At 45.6% G+C, this 16,094-nt stretch overlaps 1 protein-coding gene and 1 long non-coding RNA gene across 23 annotated transcripts in view; one reads left to right on the top strand and one right to left on the bottom strand.

Annotated features, from left to right (window-relative positions):
• Positions 1-12,195: 12,195 nt before the first annotated feature.
• On the bottom strand, positions 12,196-12,897 carry LOC146767814 (uncharacterized). The gene is made up of 2 exons (XR_014953607.1): positions 12,694-12,897; positions 12,196-12,428 (listed from the first exon to the last, which is right to left on the bottom strand). It is a non-coding gene; the product is annotated as an uncharacterized LOC146767814 (long non-coding RNA).
• Positions 12,898-13,013: 116 nt separating this feature from the next.
• ELOVL5 (ELOVL fatty acid elongase 5) overlaps positions 13,014-16,094 on the top strand; it is a 39,454-nt gene continuing 36,373 nt past the window's right edge. For 9 of the 22 annotated variants that reach the window (XM_021551268.4, XM_021551266.4, XM_085574625.1 and 6 more), the window contains exons 1-2: positions 13,014-13,076; positions 14,198-14,271. Coding sequence is in view for 9 of the 22 variants with exons in the window: in XM_085574612.1 (XP_085430738.1) it covers positions 13,885-14,114; positions 14,198-14,271 (304 nt within the window). In the remaining 13 variants the exon portion in view is untranslated. Of the gene's footprint in view, positions 13,164-13,422; positions 14,115-14,197; positions 14,272-14,430; positions 14,703-16,094 lie in introns of those variants that run through there. The other 13 variants (XM_085574619.1, XM_085574618.1, XM_085574627.1 and 10 more) reach the window with 6 other exon arrangements.

Here is a 16,094-nt window from a genome sequence, read left to right as displayed (position 1 = left end):
TTCTCCTGCCATTTGCCCTTTGCACAATGACCAGCTGGAGAGCTGAGCAGAAGTGCTGACAGCCCCTGGCATCTTTCCCTTCTGGTTTTCTGCCTTTCTTTAGCAGGAGGAAGGTTCAGGTACTTGGCAAAGCCAGGGAGATGGTTTACCTTCAGCTGGCTGGACTGCTGCTGCTAGCAAACATTTCCAAGAAAGTAAAGCTTACAGCTTCTGTTGCTGTTTTAAAATAAGATATGGGTCTGGGTTTTGCCACTGGTATTTCAAAAAAGAGAATGTTACAATAGATTTTATATGAATGGATGTATTCTTTATAGTTCTACAGTTTATTTAGGATGTCCAAAATGCTATCTATTTTCCAGGCAGCATCTCCTCATTACCATCTCTTCAGACTTCACATGATTTCTTTCTGCTCCTCAGCTCTGCCCTTAGTTTAACTTCCTTTTGTTTTCTTACCAGTGTTCTACTAGCTTTCAGTTTTACTTTATGACCTTATTTTTTGATTCTTTTTCTCAACTAACTAAACTGAATAACCAACACCATAAATATTTGTGACTTTGATGATACTAGATAATGTAAAAAGGAGGGAGGCACAGGAAGGAAGTACATATTTTTAGAAGAAAAAGAGGATGCTCTGAAAGTACCTGAAGACAGATGCCAGCAATGCTGGTATTGAAAAAAATACCATAAGCAATGGGTGAATGCTTTTCTGATCTGAATTTATCTGAAGGATGAAACATGGTCTGATGGAGGAACTTTGGTCCTAACCACAGGATTTAAGATGACAATGTGACCATGCGAATATAGTATGAAGAAAGAGACTGAGACTTATGTGTTCCTCTGGTGAACAAGACCCAAACATCCCCATGCTGGGCTGTGAGGGTGCACTCAATAATCATGATTAGAAGAGCACAGACTGACAGACTGGAAGAGACATCAGCCAGTGGACAGTCAGTGGAGGGAGAAAATGCCAAGTGGAGGTTCATGTTACTAACACAAAACTGATCTGCACATGGGCAAGACCAACAGATAAAGGTACTGGATGAGGCTGGAAGCAATTTGGGTCCCAAACTTCTGTTCAGCTCATGTCCATTCAGCCCCAGCCCACTACCCTTCCTGACAGGTAAGCACAAGTCTCCATAGTGGTGTAGGCTGAGATGCTGTGCCAGGCATGGCATCGTGACAGCCACATCCCTCACTGTTTGCTAGAATTTAAATAATTAAATTCAAATAGTAACAAAAATTGGAACCATCTAAACATAAAAAGATATTTGTAGGTGTCTCACCAAGCAAAGCTTCTGGTAATGATACCAACTTTACAAATAGCATGCCCAGGGAGAGGGCTCTGAATAATGCCAAGTGCTTTTCTCCCGTAAGGTCTAGAAGATCTCATAAGACACAAGACACTTCCTCTACAGCCCTTATTTTCCTTTTCACAGCCATAGTCAGGACTTCACCCCTCCAGCAGTCGGTTCTGGGAGCCCTGCGCTGTCTTCCAGTCTCATGCAGCCCAGCTAGATGCTTGCTGTGGCCTGGGCCACTTGCCCCTGGCCAGGGCAGGGCACATTTGCACCTCAGCTAAGGCTAAAGCAATGTGACATAAGCAATTAGTCCCTAAACATCTGCTGGGATGTTATCAGCATCTCAATCTGTCCCTCGGGCACCTCCCCAGGCACTCCCAGAAGAGGAGTGAGCATGAATAAGCACAACCTGTTCATGCCTTTAGCCAAAGCTCCTTGGCCTCGCCAGGAAAAAAAAAAAAAAAAAAAAGCAAACCATGCCTTGAAGTACCTCAGGGAGTGGCCCGCAGCAGCACATCCTGAGGCAGGACTGACTGTGGAAAAAAAAATACAAGCTTCCCGGCAAGGGCCGGGCCAAAGCGGCACCTGAGTCACCGCGGCTACCCTCGGACGCCGCGATGGGAGCGCTGCTCCCTGCAGCGGATCCTGCCGGCCAGCGCTGAGCCACGGAGCCAGGGTGACCCTGCCCCAGCCCTCACTCCGAGGATCTGCACGTTCACTCCTCCACTTACAGTCTTTAGGGAATGCAGAATGTTGTCTGATAGATAAAACTGAAATGAGTACAGAATTTGGTTTCTTTCCCCTTTACAAAAGATAGGGTTTTTTTTCAGATAAAATAGCATTTAAAAGGGAATGTGATAACTATGGGGGTTTTTTTATTGCTTTTACCCAAAGTGATGTAATTAGTCATGATCCAAGAACAGTTTGACACACAAAATCCAATTTCTAGTTGCTGTTTAAAATCAATGTGAGACTCATTCCTTCTACTGTTAAAATCAATGGCACTTTGGGTTTAAGAAGAAGCTGGATCCTGGTTCTGTAAAAATGTAAACCAGATCTTTCCCTCCTTGCCCTGTTCTTCTTTAAAAAAGAATCCCATCACACCTTAGCTATGTTAGTTTACTGCACCCTACTAGGCAGGTTGCTGACACAGTTCTACATGTAGGTAATTAGGTGTGCAATGTTGTCCTTCAAGTATCAACCAGGGATGAGTATTTTATAACGCCAACATTGCGCATCATTCATTTGGGATGTGCAAGCTTCCCCTGCTGATCCATGTCAAATCAGTTCTACATACTGTAGAGTATAATGGTGCAGTAAGAAACACTGATAAATGTATTAAGCAGAGGCACTAGCCTGTGGTGCCAATACACACAGAGTGGAGTTCAAAGCCCCTCAGTGCCTGTGTCGCCCATCCTGACACCCCTGGGGATAGTCATCCTTTAAAGCCGCTGTGCTGGGAACGCTAAGCCTCCTTGTCAGAGCAATGTTCCAGAAGAAATCAGATGACTACAGCTTTTAAGTCAGTTTGGCAGAGGCTAGGGTTGGGGAAAGGGCAGGAGAACAGCAAGCACCTTGAAATAAGACACAGGATCCAAGTATAACAAAGCTATGTGTTGGAAGCAGGAGGGGTGGTAAGTAGTCTTGCCCACAGGTCACATCCCACGGAGCTCTGTGTGGATGGGGCAGGACCTCTCTGCAGCAGGCACTATACACAGTTGAGGAAGAGATGCACTGCCTCAACACACCCTGGAATCCAGGCACTCATGGGGCAAACATACATTGCTGCTTCAGTGTCAGAAATCTGCCAGCTTTATGAACTGAAACACACTTTTCTACCTTCCTTTAAAAAAGACAGCTCTCCATTATCAAAAGGCAAATCTGGACTCAGTTATTCTGTCATTCTGATCTTAATGGGCTTCACGCTGTTGGCATTATTAGACAAGTCTTTACAGTGTGGGTGGAAGCAGAAAGTCTGCCAAGAGCTTCAAAACTATGTGAAGAATGGGGGTTCTGATGAGAGCCTCTGATGATGAATCTCTTACTACTGCATTTGTGAGAACAGGGCAGAAGTCGGAGCTCTGCATTACCTTTCCTCTGCTGCAGTGCTCTCACTGCAGGGCTGGAACAAAGATGCAATGATTATAAAAAGTGACACGATCAATGATCCATACAAGGGATATAACAAGGCAACTACCTTGACAAAATTATATGAGGAACGGTTATAGCAAAAAAGCAAACAGACTCAATGATGCTTCTTTTTCCTCGTAAAAGTAGGTTGAAAAAAACAGGATACATCAAAGCTGACAGTTTGTACTTGGCAGTAGTTCAAAGGTAGAATGCCTTGTCCATGCTGTGCAGGGCTCACACCCACTATCTGCAAGAAGTAAGAAACAAGGAGCATGGACACCTCACACAGAATAAAGGAGTGAACAGATTATTCTTTCAAGTTTCAGAGGATGCTGTATGCAGCCCCCTACACAGAAAATGCACATAGTTAATGAAAAATTACTGTAATAAAAGAACAACTCCCTGGCTGGCAAGTGGCATAAAGGATTATGTAAAAAAATACACTCCATTGAGCCTCTAATGCTTCCAGTGATATACAATAAAAAGACAGGAAAAGCTGTTTACAAAGACTATCCATGTATGTTAAGTCCATGCAAAAAGCTCCATTCATTAGAAAGGTGAGGAGGGTATCAGGATATCACCTTTCTGAAGCTATAGCTTCAATGCAGTTTTCTTAGTGATAACTGCATCTGGAGTTGAGTGTGTTTCAGCTCAGACAATTTTTAACTTGCCTAATTTTATCATGTTGGCAGTGATACTATAATTATGAGAAGAGAGGCACTCTCGTATACATGCCTAGAAAAGTTGGTGGTGCTGAGGAGAGTGGGTAGCAGCAGTAAGTGTCCTCAGCTATGGGTCTCAGATTCAGTCAAAGAAAGAAACTGAGAGTTTCTAGCCGGGCAAAAAGCCTGGGAAAGAGCTGGGAAAGAATGTAAATAATTCTTTATCTCTCTTGTTTTTCACATTTTTTATAGTTAAGTTCTATCACTGTGCGTCAAGCACTTTTCACCAATGCTGTGAGCTGTTTTCACTTCAGAACCAATGGATTTGGTTCTTACGAAGCTCTGTATAAAAGAGCAGTGTGTTTTGAATAAACCAGAGTCTACTTTCACAGCCTTCTGAGTCAAGTCTATTCATTCCCGTCCTGCCTCGACAGTGACACTCAGCATACACTGAACTACTTTAGCTCTTGTTAAAATGTATGTAAGGGCTCAGATGCCTGCAGCTGACTAAGTGCCTGTGCAGAAGCAGGAACTAAAAGCTCCCAGTCCCCAGCAAAAGCATAGCATAGTACCTTTGATCTGCAAAGGTTTAGACTCATGCGCTTCATTTCTCATTTCCAACATAAAGTAAGAGCACAAACAACTTACTGGTTTGATGTGGTAATTAATTTGAGACCAGTAACCTGGCATTTCTGAGTTGCAGCTGTTTTGTCCTCACACCCAGAAGCTATCCTGGAGATGAAAGGATCCAGGGACATCCCACAAAAGCCATTCCCATACAGAGGCTGGGGGCAGCAATGAAACAAGCCACAGCAACTTTCAATTTTAGAATAATTCAGTGAGTAAAATTACTCCAACAATAAAATAAAAGCAGCCTTTAGTCCAACTATACTAAAGCACTTCCTTTTAAATGGGAAAAACACAATTACAAGTATACAGAATGCCTCTAAATTTGATTAGATACAAATTTGGTATTTAAAGTTATCAAATCATAACAGTATAGCAATTAGACAGTGATACAGCCAAAGCAGAAAATGAGATCAAGTTCAGAAACAAAATATTTTGAGAAATCATGGAAAAGATAAACCTTACATGCAAGAGACAAAACCGTAGCAGGACTAAAAAAATGTAGCAGGACTTTTGCCTCATTTAAAATGGATTTATATGGGAGTATAAATAATGACAGACAAAAAACAAGGACTGTATCTCATTATTCCAATACTTTCATAAAGGCAGCTGCTTAGAGGTGTGGATGCATTAACCTGCTAGTCAGGGAAGCAGTCAACATGACCCACATCCACCACATCATCCGCACTATGAAACTAAGTAGGATGGATATGGATGTGAAAGGTCACTATGTAGATTCTGACAATAGTGTAATCATTTCATCCGCCTTTTCAAACAGACCAATAAACACAAGAAACCCTAATAATTGTTTGTCAGATACTGCTGCTCAAGTACTGAAATGAAAATTTGTGTCAAAGGTTTGGAAACAAAAATTACAGCAGACAAATAAACAGGTTTTAGCAGACTGCAGCTTGAAAATGCTAAAAATGCAATAAATTATGAAGGTAGGAATTGTAAAGAAGACTATAGACCAAATTATGTACCAGAGGCGCAGGAGAAATCAGAATAATGAAAAATGCATAAAACTAAAAGACAGGACCGTAAGCTTGAATGTATTTATATGTAAAAGACAAGTCTGGAGAATTGTCACCTCAACAGCATTAAAAAAAAAAAAGTTTTGGAAGCAAACCCAAGTATTTTAAATACTATCTTCATGCTGAAGTAACTAGACACTTTGTTTATAAAGAGTTGTGAGGAAGGCAAGACACAAGAAATTAATGAGACTAACCAGATTGTCTTATATATAATTTATTTTCCAAAGTGTAAATCAGGCTTGCTTCTTTTGAAGATCAGTCCTCAGAGACTGCAGCCTCTGCTCAAAGCAAGAACTCTTCTTTCCCAGGACCCCATCATGACCTTCTGTGGACTTTAACATGGCTTTGGTTGGCAGTCACAGTCTCAACCTACACACTTGGGACATGATGCTCTGTGGGGATGGGGATGTTCTTTCTGGCTGCTGACCTTGCGCAGCAGGAATAGTTCAGGATCTTTGGATATGCAGAGGAAAATCTCAGTCTGCCTAAGGGTGAGGGAATAGATTCAGCCATCTCTAAGAGATTTGCTCATTTACAACTTCATGATGAGCCCATGAGGCTGCTCTGCATAGTGACCAGGAGTGTACCCAGTCTTCCCCTAGAGCTCCTTGGGTAATTATAAAAATTGTTCCAGGGGATGTGACATTTCTATACCCTTCTCCCATGTAAGTATTTGAAGTGTACTATGCATGCATATAGTGGGAAAGAGTCCCTGACATGAGTTTACAGTGTGAGTGGTCAAAACAAGAGAAGAGTGAGGGAGGAAGAGAGGAATATCCACCATTTTTTATCTCATTATCTACCTATATCTTGTATTGTTCACAGCTGGGAAACAACTACATTCCTAGGAGAATAAAAAACAAATCACCCATCCTTCCCAGGAAAAGCCAAAATACTTTTCATCTGACAAGATGTTATGTTAAAATACTTCCCACACAAAACCTGAGCTGGATTGGTTACTATATCACTCACCAAAGACCACCCCCAATAGCTGGCTAGTAGCGTGCAGCTGAGGAGTCCACCCAGGGCCCCATCACAGTTCTCCTGAGCTCAGCAGCAGGGCTAGAAACATCAACAGCAGCCTTTGCTTTGAGTGGCTCACTCTTCAGCTGCACATCTCCAGAGGGCTCTCTGAAGATGGTCAGTGAGAGTGGGAAAAACCCCAAAACAACAGTTATTTTGTATGTTTAATTTTTATCTTGGCATTTTTTTCCAACTGTCTGTAAAATACATTATCAGCCTTTCTTTTTCCCAGGCCTTGTGAGTGGAGGTCCCAAGAAAGCTGCAAAGACCACAGGGCAACGGCAGGTTCTGCCTTCCCAGGTGAGAGCTGGAATAATCCTTAAAAGTGGGAAAGGATATCTGAACACTTTAGCTGAGCAAGCAGCAGAGACAGCACACTGGATTTGCAGGTTCTGCTGGGAAGACGGGCAGGAGAGGGCTCCGAGTTGTGTACTGAGGCTTTAGTGTCCTGCAGCCAGGAAGGCAGGCTGCAGGCTGGCCTGCACAGATAGTGATACTCCAATAAAACAGAGTATTGAAATAGTATACAATAGTTTTAACTCAGGACAAATATCCAGGTATAATGGTTTTCTCAAAATGCACAATAGATTTTCTATGCACACAAAAAGCTGAATGAGGATAGGACTTATATCAGGATCAGACTGCTCTGTAGGGAAACATTCTCTTCAAAAACATAATGACAGTGATGACTGAATAACTGTCCTGACTATAAGGAGTTGGCACCATGAGGTCCACCTACAAAGCAGTTTGAATAGATTTAATATTTTAAAAATTCCAACACAGAATGGCAACCATTCAGATTCATCACATGTTTTCAGACAAACAAGAGCATTTACAAAAATACTTTCCCTCATCTCTTTTTAAAAAACATGAATCACTGTTTGCTCTAAGAAGTAAGACAGTGTTTTTTCTCAGTTTACACTGGCTGTGATTAAACAGAAAGGGACAGGCAGCACGGCACACGAAGAGGGATTGCAAATGCTGCCCTTAACTGGTTCTCTAAATCAGAGCACCTAATACTCCATGGAAATACAGTGTTGCACTCTCACCAGCTCCCTTATATTGAGTAATATGACAGGAGAGGTCCAAATCCCAGTCCCACTAGTTCTGAGATTAACAAGGAAATTGCTGGCAGGCTGCAATGGACTATGATGGATTTATGATTTTTTGGAAAACCACACATTGTTTTGAAGGATTAGATGCTATAATCCATACAGCAAGTCAACAAAAACACACCATAACAGAAACAGGCAAGGAGGAAGGCATCCAGTTACTAATGCAAGATAATGCAGTTTATATTTTGTTCACCCTATTCTGATTAGCCTTAGCCCATATAAAATCACTCTCCTCCAACAGAAGCTGCTTGCTATATGAAGTGAAAATATATTTTCCCCTTGAAGAGCTTCTACTCTTCACTGTAGATGTTCCCAAATTTTGAGGGGAATACCCAAAAGAAGGCAGGGAAGGAGAGAGCAGGGCCAGGCTCACAGGGCTCTCTGGAGTTGGAGCAGAGCAGTGGGACAGAGGCACACCACGGTGACTCTCCATGCTGCCCCCTCCCCGGCACACTGCAGTCACCAGCAAACCCCGGGGTGGGCTAAGGTGGGTCATACCCTGCCAGAGCCTGGGTCTGCCCCAGAGAGAGGTGTGGTCTGAGTACAGGGTTATAAACAAGCCGGCACAGATTTCCACTTCTCCTGCAGACACTGTGAAAGAGGAGGCAGACAGACGGCACTAGCCACACGTGTTAACTGAGCGAATCACTACGCAACTCAGGGTTAAGTGACCACTTTCTTTGCGCCCGTTTTGAAGCTACTTGATCATTAGAAACACCTTGTTATTCTTTCTCTGTCTCCTATTAGCAGCCCCAGCAGTACCATAGGAGCAAACTAGCTGTTATATAGTGGCAAGATTCTTGGGACTCATTATTCTCTGAACTCAAGGCAAATAAAGCTTTAGCAGCATTGACAAAGGTGGACTTTAATCACGTTTTCTCTCTCTGAAATTATGAGCAGCACGGTAAGAAAGAAGAACATACTAATACCAGTGGCAGAGAAAATTCCCTAATTATTTGACTTATTTGACAAGAAATAAAATATTTTGGTCTTGTGGGATACTATTTGGGGTAAATCTGGCTCTTAAAATACACCAAAAGTTTGGTGAGCTGGTGTAGGTCTTCAATCTTATTCAATTATTTGCCTACACTACCACATGCTGCAGGGAGACATAAGAGGAAGAGGAAATGCAGAATAGTAAATACTGTTAATGTAAAATACATGAAAATGGATTATAAACACAGGGCTAAGAATTTTTATCTACTCGAGCCTGTAAGAATTTTGCAAAAAGCACTCTCAAAAGCTAAGACCAGTTGGTAACGTGATCATGCCTCAGAACAGAAAGTGAACGTGTTAACAACAGTTCTGTGTTGGAATCTCAAAACAGCAGCTTCGTCCAGTCACTTGCTTATGAGTCCTGAAAACACAAAATTGTGAAGAAAGACTTGCTTGGAAGCTTTTTCTACAACAGCCAAGTACTTAAAAGTTAGACAAAGCTGTATACACAGCATGAGGCATTTGTCATCTGCACAACAGAAGAAAACACCATATTCAGAAGAAATAGATGTTGCAGTTTCAAGCTTGGTCCTTTAGTCCAGTGTTTGATCTAGGAACAGTAATCACATCCCATTTACCGTGCTGATAAAGAACGTGGAGCTGCCACAATCAGTTTGGATGGATGCCAAGGCAAACTCAGGCAGAACTGAAAAATCCCATTAAAATGACTGAGTGGCAGATGATGGCTATTTATTCTAATCAATTTGTTAATTTACTTTTGGAAAATCTGGATTAATTTGTTTCTAATCAAAACAAGGACCTATTCATTACAGTGTAGATGATTAATCACTACTACATAGGCATAGCTAAGATTTCTAACATTCTTTTTTTAAAAAAAGAAGACCATTTGGGTTTGTTTCCCTGGAAGACACACTTCTAGCTCTTTTTCCAGTCTAATTTCAAATACCATGCTGGTGGGCCTTCCATTTCAAGCTCTTTTGTCCTCTCAGCGCTGCAGCTCTCACTGACTTTTTGCTCTACTTTCCAATGTTCCAGCTGTTCTCTTCCTACCCATACTCTCAAACACTAGGATCTATTTAACATCTTCCCTTTGTGTACCATTGATTGAGGATAGCTCTATCTGCTGAGGCCTCTTTGTCACCTCTGCTGCTGCTGCCTAGGCTGGGTCACCTAGGACTTGGCTTTCCACAGTGCTCAGATTCTGCCTCTTCTCTCTCAAAAGGCAGGAGTACAATACAATGAGATACAGGTTAAAATTACATGCAAGGTATAATAGAGCTTATTTTACATAAGCCCTAGCAATCCTTCTGTCTAAATCCTGAATAGTGTTTAATTTGCCCTTCTTTAAACCCAGAAGCCCTTCCTGAGCAAACATACCAGCAGGAATTTCATCAGTGCTCAGTGGAGAGATCAACGGTAATGTCCTCACTTCTGACAAACCTGCAGATGCTCCAAGAAGATGAGGTTGATGCTGGGACTCAACACCCCTGCAGCTCAGAATGACACTGGCCAGCTCTCACCTCTATTAAATGCTAAACATTAGTGCCAAAACATTTGGCATTGTTTGCTTAGTTTTCCCAAATGGGTAATTCTGAAATGACATTTCCCACGCTGGAACACTGCTCTTGTTCTCTGACTGGTAACAGCATGGGCACTTTGGAGAGACTTGGAGAGGGATGAACCAGCAGACCAGCTGGCAATCTAGGAGTCTCGCACTAGAGCTGGGCTGGCAAAACCAAAATCTCCCCCCTCAGTCTCATTGCTTCCTCTATCAGCTGTTGTCTCATCCCTCTCCAGTGCCACTTACTTGGCATCCTGGGCATACACAGTCCCATTGAAACCCCACCACCAAACAAGAAAGGCAAGCTCCACAGTGAAGGGAGGCACAGCAGGTACATGCCAGCCTCTGGTGGGTCTGGGGCACACTCCCCTGCCTGTGGGATGCAGTGTGGGGACCAGGAAGCAGCACATCCCTTTCCTGCACAGGGTGCTGCTCAATGCCCAGTTACACTCTCTATGCCCCACTCCATCCCTTTCTGCATCTCAAGTTCTTATTTTTTATTTTTAAACAGCCAGATTGAGTCTTAATTATTTAAGCACCTTCCAGATTTAGAAAGCTGTTTTGGCTGTGAAAGTTAACACTTGGTGCAATCATCTCTCATCAATAAACCATGAAAACAAATGTGTATGCCTCTTGGGAAGGAATTTTATTTAAAGCACACTGAATAGTGCTTTAAATAAAGCGTGGAAGATGTGAAAAGACCTAATGCTGGTCATGTTTCAGTGAGCTCAGCACATTTTGGCTCCGCTGAGAAAAAAATGGGACTTGTGCTTTATACAATTAAGACAGCTTGACTTCTCACAAATAGGAAGGGATGCCTCAGAAACATCCAAAACACAAACTTGGCCCAAGGGTCTTCAGAAAGGCACACTCACCTGACAATTGTGCTGTTTTTTGTAGGGTTTGGGGTTTTTTTCCAAAGTGTTAAAACACATAGGCAAGAGTTTGGTCCTTCAGGAAAATAAAGATTTGAGCTTTAAAACAGAAAAAGAGGAAAAAACCCTTCAACAGCAACCAAATAGCATTCCTAACATCTTACTCTAATAAAAGAAATAAGTGGAAGGAATCTCAAGACACCCTCTTTGGCATAGTCTCAATGCTTACTTTAGTGAGAGATTTTGTCTTATCCCAGAAAGAGTTTAAGGAACATAATTTCTCATCCCACTGGGAAAAACTCTGCATTATTGTACTCATAGAATCATAGAATCATAGTATATCCTGGGTCAGAGGGCCTCCCCAGGATCACCGAGTCTGACTCCTGACCCTGCATACGAGACCCCAAGAGCCACACCATGTGCCTGAGAACACTGTCCAAATGCTTCTTGAACTGTCAGGTTTGGTGCTGTGACCACTGCCCTGGGGAGCTGTTCCAGTGCACGACTGCCCTCTGGATGAAGATCCTTTTTCTGATATCCAACCTAAACGTCCCCTGACTCAGCTCCATGACTTCCTCAAGTCCTGCCTCTGGTCACAAGAACGAAGAGGCCAGCGCCTGCTCCTCCACTATCCCTCATGACAATGTTGAAAAGCACAGTGAGGTCTCCCCTCAGTCTCCTCCAGGTTGAACAGACCAAGTGACCTCAGCCACTCCTCATATGGCTTCCCCTCAAGGCCCTTCACATCCTCCTTTTCATACTCTCAAATAGCTTAATGTCCTTTGTATATTGTGGTGACCAAATGTAGTAATTGCTGCTTCCCATAGAATGGAGATGTTTGATAGTGAATAAATCCCATGCAAATTGCTGCTTGACTCCTCTCCTTTGCAAAGCTGCTCTTTATTTATGTAGCATTTTCATTTAATTAACAAAGAGACGGAACAAACTCTTACAGAGGGGGAAAACATTAAAAGGTCATCTTCCATCACAAGGGAACACATAAGAGAGGGAAAGAAACAACCTGGTTTCTTCCTGTTGGCCATACGAACATCAAGGCACCTTCACTATTGCCCCGTTAGGACTCCGGGGAGGTAATGAGGTGTCTGGAGAGCAGGAACAGAACTTTTCTTCCTCTGTTGAGCATCCCTGCCATTGGAAAGGAGCCAAAGAAGGTGCTTTGAGATTCCTTCCTCAGACATCTGACACTGTGAGGACCAGCTCAGCATACGCATGTAAATTACACAACAAAACCAGAGGTTTTATTACATGACTGAGTTAAAAATACTATCTACTTAATTGCAGCCAGCGATTACATTCAAAAATGCTGTCAGGCTGCAAAGCCCGTTACTTCAAAACACAGGAAACATCAACTACATCTGCCCGCGACCTTTAATGTAGGCTCGCAGCTCACCTCATTATGGGTGTCTTTAATTACACGGTCCCATATTGTTTTTCAGAGGCCCCCGCAGCCAAGGCCCGCTGCGAGCCCTCAGGGCCGGGCAGCGCTCGCGCTCCCTTCCCGCCCGGGACCTGCTGCACGCGAGCGCCGCGCGGCTCGAGCCGCTCCCAGGCCGCCCCCGCCGCCCCATTGGCTCTCTGCCGCCGTGACGTCACAGCGCCCCTCCGCCGCCGCCCGTGAGCCCCCCGCACCACTCTGACGTCACCGTCAGCCCACGGCCGGCGGGGGGGCGGGGCCCGCCGCCCCGCGCCCGCCCCCGGCCCCGCCCCCGCGGCTCGCAGCGGGACAGACCGGCCGGTGCCGCCCGCCGCCCCCAGCGCCGCCGCCGCCGCCAGGTAGAGCCGCGTCCCCGGCCGGGAGGGAGCGCAGCGCCGGGGCTCCCCGCCCGGAGACAGGATGCGGCGCGGCCGCCCGGGCCCGAAGTGGGATGGGGGGGCGGGGGCCACGGCGGGCGGGGGTCGCCGCTCCGCGGGGCGCGCAACAAGTGCGGCGGCAGCGCCGGCTATGCGCGGAGCGGAGGGCTTGGTGCTCGGCGGGGTTGCGGCCGGGGACGGGGCCGGCAGCGGCGGGCAGGCCGGCGGGGAAGGGAGGGGACGGGGCGGCGGAAGGGACGGGGCTCTCGCCGGGAGCGTCTTTTCCCCGGTGCAGTTTAGTCAAGAGCATGATGCAATCCCGCATTGCCATGGATACTGCATCCCGGGCGGCGGCGGCAGCGCTTTCCGCCGTGCGGGGCACGGGGTGGGCTGAAATAACAGGGGCAGGAAGGGAGGAGAGCCCGCACCTCAGCCCCGTCCTCGGCCGTAGCTGCCTTCCCGGGAGCTCGCGGAGAGCTGAGCGCTGCCGCGGCTCCAGACAAAAGCCCTGATCCGTGTTTTTCCGCCGCGGCGGGTGTGTGGGGCGTGCATCCCGCCAGCCCCGCGGAGGCGCGGCTGCCGGCCGGGGGAGCAGCCCGGCGGAGGGGCACGGTGTCGGCGGAAGGGCTCGTCTGCCTCGGAAGGGAAGGCTGCTACTTCTCCTCCTTCCCTGAGCTCCTGCCCAGCGCCCCTGACCGCCGTACTGCTTTAGAGCTGGAGCTGCTGGCACGGTAGTTCGCGGTCTGTGTGTGGGACAGGGCAGACGCCGCGTTAAACCAGCGCCCTGGAGATGTGCAGCGCCTCTGAAAGAGGCCCGCTCGTTTTAAACCTAGGTGTTAAAAGAGCAAGTGCCTTAGGAAATGAGCGGAAAAGGAAGGGCAGACGACAGAAATGTGTCAGTGTGTCAGATGCCTGTGCAGGGACTTTCTTAAAAACTTTACGACTTTGCTTTTATCTGTTCATCTCCTGGAAGTCCTCGGGCCCCAACAGCAATAGAAGCAGTGCCTGGGGTTGTGTGAGGTATTGTCTTGGGCAGTGTCTTTTCTCCTTCTCTGCCTGCGTTTGTTGCTTTTCTGCCCTCATTCCTTTTCCCTGATTCCCAGGGATGCAACATCTGAGGATCCCACTCCAGAGAGCTTTCCGGTATCGATCTGTGCTGTGAGTCTGCAGACGAAAGGTCAGTTTTGCAGACCCGGGCAGCAGCAGTAGCACCTTGGCCTGCTGGCAGGGAGGGCTCCTGGCAGACGACAAGAGGCGTTTCTCCCTCCGGCGGCTGGGTGCACTGCCCGCTCCGCTGAACGGCAGTGCCCCGTACGGCTCATTTGTATTCTCAGTGCTTCGGGTGTTCTCTGGTGCTGTGGGATTCAGTGCCATGGCCGAGTTCTCGTGGCTGTGAGAGAAAACTCCAGCAAAGAGCTCAGCCGGCTCCTAGCGATGGCGAGGGAAAACAAGGCAGGGGCCCGGCTGCAGTTGGGATGCTTCCTATCAGGAAGTCTCTAAAACCGCTCTGTGCAAATGGAAACACGCCCTGCAGCTGAAACTAGAGGAGGATGAGCATGCAGGCGTCTCCCGTGGCGGCACAGCCTTTCGCCGGAGTTTTGGGCCAGGGTGAGGTTATCTCTGCCAGAGCAGCTCTCTGCCAGGACCTGGCAGCCGCGGGCCTGCCGTAAACCGCCGGCTGAAATTATCGCCGGTGGCCCCGGCTGGGTGGAGGGTTTGCGGCTGTGAAGTTTTTGTAGATGCGGGCTAATGGTGTGCTGCATCAGTATTAAGGTGCTAGCATAGAGGGAGGGGATTTGTTTGGTTTAAATAAGAACTTGTGAATAACGCTGAGGAATTTTGCGATGTATTTCACTCTTAAGATCTTGTCGCTCCTTTAGTGCAGTCACAGCCGGAGATTTTCCTCTGCTGTTAAAATACTCCGTAGCTAGAGATAAGTCCTGGTGCAGGCTCACTGCTGCCAACAGCAGCTGAAGCTGTGTCGGGGAGAGTCAACCTGTGGCACATGTTATCGTCTGATGCTGTTTAGCAATAAAAGCTGGAGTTTTAAATATAAGTATTCATGTATTTGTGGTGCACTAAACATAGTCTGCTTTCAGAGCAGCAAGTAGCCAACACATGTACTCTTGCTGCAGGTAGCTGTTCTTGCACACCACAGAGGGAAGATTTTACCTGAAACTTGTGGTACCTGGAGATAGCTCTGGTCAGCTGGGTGGAGATCCCTTCCCAGCTTTATGTGAACTTATGAGCAAATGAAAAGGACCACTGTGCTGAGTTTGCTGAAGTTAAGCGTGTATTTGCCCTCAGGGATGCTGTTGCCAGCTGATACTGGTCAAGAGGACTAAAAGAGATGCCAGAATTTTGCTTTACTTTACTGAACTTTGTGCAGAAATTCAGCTAGAAGCTTTTCTTTGTGTTTTTTATTCATAAGTGGCTACATGAATTTGTCATGTGTTCTGTCTTAAGTCTTCTGTATTTTAGCATTTAAATACAGCCAGGGAGAGCAGTAGTGAAATGAATATGCAATGTGGCTTTGTCTTGCAAGCTGGCAAAGGTCTGCCTGGTGGTCTCTGTGCCTCATGCTGCTTTTTAAAAAACAGATGCACTTTGCGAGTTAGTGCCTTTTACCTTGCAACAGCTGATCAGATGGACTATCTTTGATTAAAACTCATGCATATTTGGTACTTAAATATAGCATCGTTAATAATACTTAGCTTATGTGCTGTCTGACCAGTCTCTGGATTTACTTATTGCAGTATTTTTAGTAAGTTGTTGTTCTTAAATGTCTCAGCATGAATTCTTCTTGTTGCTTTCTTTGTCTTTAGTACAGCCAGAATTGAAATAAAATATTTTGAATTCTCTAGTCTAATATCTTCTTTCCCTGCTGACTTTCATTTTGTGTTGTTTATAAAAGGAATTAACTTAGAGAAGATAAGTTAACAGAACAAAAAAAAATTGAAATAGTACTGTAGGTCCATCAGGCCTCTGGACAGTTCCTTT

The sequence above is a fragment of the Lonchura striata genome, chromosome 3, assembly GCF_050655825.1.
Source record: "Lonchura striata isolate lonStrDom1 chromosome 3, ASM5065582v1, whole genome shotgun sequence".
Classification (NCBI taxonomy): Eukaryota; Metazoa; Chordata; class Aves; order Passeriformes; family Estrildidae; genus Lonchura; species Lonchura striata.
Note: the sequence above shows the minus strand (reverse complement) of the source record. Positions and strands in the feature narration are given on the sequence as shown.